We start from the raw sequence: 9,828 nt of genomic DNA, 5'->3' as shown, positions 1-9,828 counted from the left end.
TTTCTCCAAACTACAAAAATAATTGTATTATTATTTATTATAATATAAAAATATTTTAAATTAATATACAAAAAAATTATTTTTAATATTATATAATAATAAAATATTCAAATTTAAAAAATAATTTATTTATATTATATTTCGTTTTTACAGAATAGATATATGGAATTATTTATTTATATTGATTTTATTTATTGATCAAATGATAATGTCGGAAAGAAATGAAATGTTATCATCAGTCAAAAATGAAGAAAAAAATCGTCTAAAATTACTTTTACAAAATAAGATAGCATCTGATTGTCCAAAAGATTTATCACCTGAAGAAAATAGTAGAAGAATACTAAGAAATATTTATAAAAAAAGAGTTGATCAATATGGATTTGAAACAAAGCATTTTAATACAATTGTATTTAACTCAAATATTTACAGGTATTATATATATATATACATATATATATATATAATTTTCTTTTATAATAAATTTTGTAGTTTAATATACCCATTTGCTGGTGAATTTGCTATAACATATTCAAATGGAAGATTTTTACCATTTAATGATAATACAACATTTGATATTCATAAATTTTATAAACTTGATATAACAAATAGTGATGAACTGACAACATATGATTTTGAATTATCCGATTTGGCTGCAGGTAAATTGGTAGAATATATATCTGGTAATGAAAATCCTCAAAATTCTGTTCATTATATTGTACAAATATTAAATAAAATTAAATATGACAACAAAAATTGGACAGTAATATATTTTTTATATTTTTTTCTTATAAATGCACATATCAGCAAAAAATCATGTTATATAATATTCGCAATTACACGTTACACAATATGGATAATATTTTTAATAGTCGGTAAGTAAATATTTTAATAATATTTTTAATATAATTCTAGTATTTTTACGATTTTTTAACATTCCAAGAATATAAAAAAATTTTTTTAAATTATAAATTTAATATTCAATAAACATTATTACTTCATTTTATGATTTTTACAAAACAATAAAATTATTTTTAGGTTGTAACTTTTTTTAATATACTATAATTTTTTTGTTATTTTCATTAAAAAATACAATTTTCTTAGTATCTTTAATATTATTTAAAAAGTTATATATAAAAATTAAATTGATAAAATTCACTTTTCTTCTTAATCATTTATTTAAAACATATTTTACAAATATTCATATGATTTTTGATAACACAAGATAATAATAAAGCTAAATTAATTTATCATTTTATAAAAAATATCTTAAATTAAAGATGATTTACATATTTATATATATATAAATCATTATAAAAAATTATGCCATCATTAAGTAATTAAAGACGTCCCCTTATGATGTTTATTTTATTTAATATTTAAGCTGTTAAAATATATTTTTGTTAATATAATTTTAACATTAAAAATGTTAAATTTTAAGCATTATATTCTCATTGTATGTCTAGCTAATTTGTGCTATTTATATGTCTTACCAAATCCTGATAAGATACCGTATATGTTTAGACAACTTATACCTTCTCAATTTCAAGAAAGACTTTTTCATATGTCTAAAGAAGACAAAAGAGCAATCAATGAAATAATATCAAAACATGATGAATTTAAAGATTTTTCAGATGCTTTAAATGCATTAAAAAATAGAAGACCAAATCTTTATAATCTTTCAATGGAAATAAAAGGATATATTGATGGAAAAATTGATACATTGAAACCTGAAGCAAAAGATTATATCTTAAATGTATTTTTTTTAACAATCAAGTAAATATATAATTATTTTTTTTAGAGAATTGATGAATTTAGAAAAGTAAGACCAACAATTGAACATAAATATGAATATCTTGAAATTCTTCGAGCAATTCATAATACCATTGAGGAGTTTAAAAAATTGTCTGAAGAGTCAAAAACAAACATTGCTATGACATTTCCAAAAATATTTGTTTATATAACAAGTGAAAAATTTAAAAAATTAATCGACGGTTTATTGGAAGATTATGAAAATTTTTCATCTTAACAAATTGGCTTATCTAGTTCGCACATTATTTATGATAAATAACATACATTTTTTTTTCAATTGTTTCTTATGATTAAACAATAAGAGCTAATAAAATGCTTTGCTTCATTTATTTTGTCGACATTTTTTTTTGTTTAAAAAATTTATATTTGTTTCTCATTATTTAATACCACGCAAACAGATTTTAGTAATAAGAAACTATGAAAAACAATTGTTAGTGTTTCTAAGATATATGTAATATTTTAAATAATTATTATATAAAGATATCTCTTTGTGTTATTTAAACAATATTTTATATTTCTTTCAATATGAATATATTTGATCAGGTTTGTTAATAAATTTTTATTAAAATTAAAAATGTTATAGGTTAAAAGACAAGCTGATACTTCAAAATGGACATCAACATATGCTCCTCATGACACTTTTTCTGAAATTGTTTCTAACAGGTAAATTATTTTTTTATATTTAAATATATTTTTTTAAGTTTTAATATTGTTAAACAAAATTGGAGAAATACACATAATTGTACATATGATGATATCTATACACCATTTTTAGGAGAATTAAGAAAATCAAAATCATATTCCTCTTTAGCTCCAGTAAATGGAATGAAACATAATTTACGATATACTTCACTTGATCCCGATATGAGAGATTTTCAATCTTACAAACCTAAACAAATGGATTGGTTTGTTAAAATGGATAAAGTTAATGGAAAAAAATATAAAGTCAATAGACATATATATCCAAAACATACTGAAGCTAGTGATAAACTTTCTAATCTATTACTTCCAATAAAGTATAGACCAAGATTGACAAATGTACCAGCAGATAATACAAGATTTGACAATTTTGCTTTGTATATACATGGAAGAGAAAATGGTATTCAATATTATAAATCATTTTTACCTGATAAACCATATTCAATAACTGAAGATTTACGTTATGAAAGACTTTACTGGGCACCATCATTGCTTAAACGTCAACATTTAACATGTCGCCATGGTCGTCAAATTTTACTTACGGCTCATTAATTTTTTTGAAAAGTAACGATTTTATTATTAATAATAAAAAAGAATATAATTATAAAATTCTTTTTTTTTTTTAAATTATTTTCCATAATAATTTAATGTTCTCTCTAAAGCTTTTTCCCAATTATTAAATTTTTCCATTAACCTTTCATATTCATTTTTGTTTGGAAAAAATGTTTTATCAATAGTTACTATTTCAGAGATATCCGTTATTTTATAATACCCTCTTGTCACTCCACACATAAAAGCTGATCCAATTAATGTTGTTGATGTATAGTCATTAGGTCTTTCAATTTTTGTATTAAGTAATGTAGAAATTGTTTGACAAATAAAGTCATTAGCTGCAACACCACCACAAATTCTAATTTTATTATATTTAAAATTAGATAATTCTTTAAATACTGCTTTCCATAATTGAAAAATACGAAATGAAATACTTTCTAATATTGCACGTAATATATCTTCTTTTTTTGAAGTAGAATTGATACCTAATAATCCACAACATGCATTAGTATCATTTGTTGGTGTTTGAACTCCACTAAAAAATGGATAAAAATTTAAATAATTATCAATATTTCCAGAAAAAGCAATATTAGAAGAATTTTCTATATTATCATATAAATTCATTAATCCTGCCCATTTAATAACATCAGCCGTATCACTACTAACACCTTCAACAGCAAAACAATAATCATCTTTTATTTTATATACACATACTGGATATAAACCTAATAATGAGGCAAAAACTTTTTTATTTGTATTTACATTAATAAATGATCCAGTACCAAGTGATATTTTAACATCACCTTTAGATATACAACCACTGCCAATAATAGCTGCTTGTTGATCACCCATTAATGAACAAATAGGAATTTCATAACCAAAAATAGATTTATTTGTAATACCAATTATTTCACCTGCACTACTTGTTAATTTTGGTAAAATTTCACTTGGAAATGATATAATTTTTAAAAGATATGTTGACCAATTTTTAATGAATGGATCATATAAACCTGTTGTTGAACAACCAGATGGATCTGTAACAATATTTTTACCATTAGTTAATTTTGCAATAAGCCATGTATCTAATAATCCAAATCCCAATAAACCTTCTTTTCTTAGTTTTTCAACTTCTTTATATTCTTTTGAAATAGCCAAAAATCTATGAGATACCATACCATTAATAAAACGAAATATTTTGAGAGATTTAAACTTTTCATTTCTAAATAAAAAATATAAAATTGTTCCAGCAAAATTTAATAACTATAATATTAAATAATTATTATAAATAAAGACATACTTTAATAAAAAAACCATTATTCCAATTATTACATTCATCTTTTCCTCTACAATCTTTCCATGTAATTAATGGATGAATTGGTTTCATTGTTCTCCTCAAAAAAAAAAAAAGAAAAAATTATTTTAATTAGAAAACTTACTTATCCCAAGTGATAAATGTATTTCTTTGACAACATATCCCAAATGAATCAATTAAATCACCAGAGCCAAAATTTGAAACTACAAAAAATTAGATATTTTTGTTATAACCAATGATTACATTTACTTACCAGTCTTTTTGACAAGTTCTACAAATTGATTCCATAGTTTATCAGGATCTATTACTGCTTGAAAAATATCATTTTTTCTTAATATTTCTACTTTAATCTTAAAAAAATAGACATATCAATATAATGTATAATATAAAAGTATTACCTTTTCAGATTCACATGTAATTATTTTATTTTTGTCATCAAATATGGCAACTTTTATCGTTGTTGTACCAATATCAACAGCAAGAACATAGGCTTTTTTAATATTTTTATTATTTTTTGATTTCATTTTAAGACTATTAGAAGCTAAAAAAAATAATATATTGATTTTATAAATAACAATATATATTTTTATTATTGTTTTGTAATTTGATAATTATTTTGATTAACACATTTGAAAAAGTAAATAAAATAAATCATCAATTTTGTTAAATTAGCAATCTTTATTAGGTATAAATATATATGTAATATCAACATAAAAAAAAATCTTCTTTTACATATATAAATATCTTATTATTTTATTAACCCTTTATATTATCATAAATGCTATCAATTTAGATTGTAATAGGTATTACAGATTTACAATACTTCAATGAATAGAATGTATTTTTCTAATACATTGTCTTTTCATATTAATAATTTTATAAAAATTTTTATTAATTTTAAATCATTATTAACTTTTTTTTTTTGAAGAATAAAATGATACTTTTTAAAATAAAATTATTTCAATGATAACTATTTTTTTTATCATAATTAAAAAAGAAATTAATCTAATTTCTAAAATACAATAAAAAGTTTATCAAAATCAGACCACTTTTTATATTATTTACATATCTCTATCATCAATTATTTGTTTAAACAATGTATGATAATATTATTTATCACATCTTTATCTACATAAAGGTAAATAATTTGTACATAAAATGACTGACAGAAGTACAAAATTTAGAAATAATAACTATTTCTATCAGTTAAGATTAATTTATAAAATGTCCTTGATCCATTTGTTTTTGTAGACGAAAATTAAACATGTATTTCTGTATGATAATAATAAAATTTTTAAACATATATATATATATATAAGTTTTAAAATTTAAATAATTACTATATACATTTATATATATACATATATATTTATTTTGTTTATTTAATTATTACTTTAAATATGGCTACATTAGAAGAACGTTTTAAAGCAGCAGTTGAAATTGTTCAAAAATTACCAGCAAGTGGTCCATTAACAACATCAAATGATCAAAAACTTGCATTTTATTCCCTCTATAAACAAGCAACTATTGGAAATGTTAATACTGAAAGACCAGGATTTTTCAGTATTGTTGAAAGAAAGAAGTGGTAAGTATAATAAAATGTGAATGATTAAATTGATTATATTTAAAAAAAAATAAATTTATTATTTTTAAAATATTCTATGACGTTATAATGTTATTTATTATTATCTAATAACATAAATATTTTTAAAAAAAAATGATTTCTGGCATTTTAATAATAATACTTAATATATAAATTTTAATTTTTTTAAATAATTATCTATAAAAAAATGTAATTTAATAATTTTAAATGATAATATATATTTTGTTAATTTTTAAAGGGATTCTTGGAAAGAGAAAGAAGGTATTTCTAAGGAAGATGCAATGGAACAATATATTGAAGTATTATTAGGAACATTTGATAATATTGAAGGAATTAATGTTGGTGAATGGCTTAATGGTCCTGAACTTGATCCATCAATTAAAAAGAATCTTGCCATTCTTGGAAAAATATTTTAAATTTTATGGTTTTTAAAATAAATATTTTAGTTTTATATTTGTCTCAATTTTATATCAAACAAAAAAAATAAAAGCAAATTATAATTCATATAACAGTGTAATTTTTAATATATAACATGAGCACTGAATTATACCATATATATATAAATTTTATTGCAATATATAAAATATAATTTGCACAATCAAAAATTAATTTTAAAAATATTTCTTTTAATAAATCATAATTTATATAGAAAAAAAAATATTAACAAAATATTTATAGTATTTTTATATTTTTTTAAATAATGCTATATATAAAGAATAGTAATAATAAGACATTTTTTAATGTTTAATTAAAAATAAAATCTATTGTTAATATTTATTTTTTTTTTTATTTTTTATCATTTATTTTACATTGCTACTTCTTTTAGTTCATCTTCAATCGTTGATATTCTACTTATTGTATCTAATCTTTTTGTTTCAAAAATAATACTAATGCCGTCATCATTAACATTTTTTGCAACTACTTTATTTGGTAATGATATAATATCATTATTTGATGATGTACTACCATTGTAAAAATTTTTTTGCTCATTACATGTTATGTGATTGCCAAAATATTGGTGAAGTGTACGACGAAAGGGTAATGAAAAAACATAGTATATAACAAAGTTAAAACTAGAATTAAAAACTGTTAACATATTTGATGTATCAATCAAATAATTTATTGATGGTCCCAATAAATTCAGTAAAATTGCTTCATGAGCGTTCAATAAATAACTGGCAATATTACACATGATAAATAATAAAACTACTAATATCTAAAAAAAAATCAAATTAAATATGATAGAGAAAAAGATTTTATAATATAATTTTTAGCTTAATGTTTCATTTTGCTTTTATATATATTTATAAAAAAAAAAAAACAAAACATACCAATGCAATATTATCATTACTATTATCATTACTAGAAGGATTATTAGATTTAGCCATAGCTGATGCTGCAATTATAAATATATTAAGAAAAACTAATAATGTTAAAGGAATAATAACAGTAACAACATTAACTAAAAATCCTTGGTATGATTGAGTAAACCATGGTTGTGATGCCATTTTATTTTGACAAATTTCATATGATGCTTGTTCCATAATATCATGCCAACAATTTATACGTATACCTTCTAACCATCTTGGAAGAGTATAAATAAATGATGTAATTATGACAAAAATAACAGCTTTTATATTAATAGATGATCTAGATACCCAATTGTAAATTTTTAATGGTAAACATATTTGAATAAAACCATCAGTAGCTGCTAATACAGTAAAGTAAACAGAACAAAATTGTACTACATGACACATAGGATAAACGTATGGAACGACAATTCCGTAAAATTGATGAACTATAATTGAATGATTACGAAAAATATCTAACCAAAATGTAATTAAAGCAGTTAATATTATTAAACAATCACTGAATGCCAAGGCACAAAGATAAAAGTTTGTTGAATTTTTCATAGCTATAATTTTTAAAAAAAAATATATATATATAATAAAAATTTAATACTTACCAGGACGACTGTAGATGTAAGCAGATGTAATATTACCTAACATACCAAGTATACCAGTAAATGGTAATATAATACCATTTATTACCATAGTTATAAGTGTATATGTTTGATCAGGAACAGAAACAGCACAAAAACCACAAACAGGTAGACAATTTGTAATATTAATTGGAAAACTATGGGTACCTATTTGAACAATTTTAAATTTTTCATACGTACTATTATATGTTAAAAGGCATTCTGATGGTACCAATTTTCCCATATTATTTTCATCCCAAAATAATATCTCTGACTCCATTGTGTATAGTAACAAATGAGTTATGCAAAAAAATGTTCCAGCCCTTTTCTAATTTTAGGTTGTATTTTATTAAAATGTATATATATTAATAGGAGATGGCGAATTTGTTAAGTTAATGCTATCTAAATAAAAAAAAAATTTATATTTATTAAGACTTATTTAAAATGATAAAATATATCGTTAATCTTTTGAAGTAAATAAATGGCATGTTTAATATAGAATTTTAAAATAAAAGAAGAAATAAATAAACTTGAATTAAGATATATTATTTTTAACAATATTATAAAACCACCAATTATAATATTTTTTTTAAGAATTGAAATGAAAATTTTTCATTATTTATAATTATAACTTTTAAATATATTTTTCATTTTTAATATATATTGTTGATTCACGATTTGATTAATCATCTATCTTAAACTAAAACTTTTCTTCTTGCACATCATTTAAACAAACTGCTAATATATCTTTAATAGATAAATATTAAGGTGTTAAATTTGATATTTAATAAAAAATGACAATATTTTTCAAATACTTGATCCATCTTCATCAATGTCGTACTTCAAGTTAAGTTAGATTACAATTTAATGATAACTTATAGCTAAATCATAAATAAATTATTTAATTAGTTATCAAATATTTAAAAAAATATTATTATTAATATATATATATATATATATATATTTAATTTATAATACATATTTTTTTTTAAATTAAAAATATTGTAATGTACTTAAGGTAAGAGTTTATATATTTATATATATTCAAAAAATATTAAAATATGTATAAATTTGTAAGACATATATTTTATAAATTTTTGAATATATTAAAAAATTATACACACTAATAACATAAATATTGTATAATTATAAATCTTAAAATAATATACATATCATTTTACATTCAAAAATTTTACACAATTATATTTTCTTTTCTTTTCATAATATATTAGTTAACTTTTGAGAAAAATTATTCTAGATTTTTATATTTTTCTATCATTCAATTTCAATAACAGTATCTCAGGGGAAATTTTTTATAATTTTAGTAAATATTTTAATAGTTCAAATCTAAAAAAAAATCCAACAAACCAAAAATTACTAAAAATACTGTCATATGCCAAATTAAGACAAAAAAAAAGGGTGGGATTCAATTTTTTGTATTAAATATTTATTTATATATATATATTACATTTTTAAAAGTCAAAAATTAATAACTAAAAAACTTTCTAAATTTATTAAAAATTAAAATCATTTGTTATATTTATAATACTTAAAAAACTATATTAATTTGTTAAACAATTATATGTATTTTTAATAAACAATTTAAAATAAAAATCACATTTTTAATAATCATTAGGATGATAATTATTAACACAATTAGTTAAACAATAATCTTTAAGTGATCATTAAAATAAATTTTTAAAAACATATGGATCAACTAATCGTTAACTTTCATAAAAAGGAAATAAATTTTAGTTTAATTTATTATGATCATATTATAAAGCTTACTGTATATAACATTATTTTTATTATTATTTTTAAGTAATAAAAAAACACATAAATCTTTAAAAATAATAATTAGCTTTATTTACA

The 9,828-nt window shown here is 20.1% G+C and overlaps 6 protein-coding genes across 6 annotated transcripts; 4 read left to right on the top strand and 2 right to left on the bottom strand.

Moving 5' to 3' along the window:
* Positions 1-202: 202 nt before the first annotated feature.
* On the top strand, positions 203-947 carry SRAE_X000139800 (Hypothetical protein; the record flags this gene model as incomplete). Its single annotated transcript, XM_024648497.1, has 3 exons — positions 203-429; positions 490-872; positions 913-947. The coding sequence occupies 3 exons, from the start codon at positions 203-205 to the stop codon at positions 945-947; spliced, it is 645 nt and encodes a 214-aa protein (XP_024498863.1).
* Positions 948-1,423: 476 nt separating this feature from the next.
* On the top strand, positions 1,424-2,026 carry SRAE_X000139700 (Nematode fatty acid retinoid binding family-containing protein; the record flags this gene model as incomplete). The annotated part of the gene is made up of 2 exons (XM_024648486.1): positions 1,424-1,753; positions 1,799-2,026. The coding sequence occupies 2 exons, from the start codon at positions 1,424-1,426 to the stop codon at positions 2,024-2,026; spliced, it is 558 nt and encodes a 185-aa protein (XP_024498862.1).
* A 308-nt stretch (positions 2,027-2,334) lies between these two features.
* Positions 2,335-3,060, top strand: SRAE_X000139600 (Hypothetical protein; the record flags this gene model as incomplete). Its single annotated transcript, XM_024648475.1, has 3 exons — positions 2,335-2,352; positions 2,393-2,472; positions 2,511-3,060. 3 exons carry the CDS (start codon positions 2,335-2,337, stop codon positions 3,058-3,060), a joined length of 648 nt encoding a protein of 215 aa, XP_024498861.1.
* A 75-nt stretch (positions 3,061-3,135) lies between these two features.
* Positions 3,136-4,896, bottom strand: SRAE_X000139500 (Putative glycerol kinase 5; the record flags this gene model as incomplete). Its single annotated transcript, XM_024648462.1, has 5 exons — positions 3,136-4,320; positions 4,358-4,451; positions 4,497-4,575; positions 4,626-4,722; positions 4,771-4,896. The coding sequence occupies 5 exons, from the start codon at positions 4,894-4,896 to the stop codon at positions 3,136-3,138; spliced, it is 1,581 nt and encodes a 526-aa protein (XP_024498860.1).
* An 876-nt stretch (positions 4,897-5,772) lies between these two features.
* Positions 5,773-6,391, top strand: SRAE_X000139400 (Acyl-CoA-binding protein, ACBP domain and FERM/acyl-CoA-binding protein, 3-helical bundle domain-containing protein; the record flags this gene model as incomplete). The annotated part of the gene is made up of 2 exons (XM_024648451.1): positions 5,773-5,957; positions 6,214-6,391. 2 exons carry the CDS (start codon positions 5,773-5,775, stop codon positions 6,389-6,391), a joined length of 363 nt encoding a protein of 120 aa, XP_024498859.1.
* A 389-nt stretch (positions 6,392-6,780) lies between these two features.
* SRAE_X000139300 (FMRFamide receptor) lies at positions 6,781-8,236 on the bottom strand (the record flags this gene model as incomplete). The annotated part of the gene is made up of 3 exons (XM_024648440.1): positions 6,781-7,191; positions 7,307-7,890; positions 7,942-8,236. 3 exons carry the CDS (start codon positions 8,234-8,236, stop codon positions 6,781-6,783), a joined length of 1,290 nt encoding a protein of 429 aa, XP_024498858.1.
* Between the last annotated feature and the right edge of the window lie 1,592 nt (positions 8,237-9,828).

The sequence above is a fragment of the Strongyloides ratti genome, scaffold srae_chrx_scaffold0000002 (genome assembly GCF_001040885.1).
Source record: "Strongyloides ratti genome assembly S_ratti_ED321, scaffold srae_chrx_scaffold0000002".
Taxonomy (NCBI): domain Eukaryota; kingdom Metazoa; phylum Nematoda; class Chromadorea; order Rhabditida; family Strongyloididae; genus Strongyloides; species Strongyloides ratti.
Note: the sequence above shows the minus strand (reverse complement) of the source record. Positions and strands in the feature narration are given on the sequence as shown.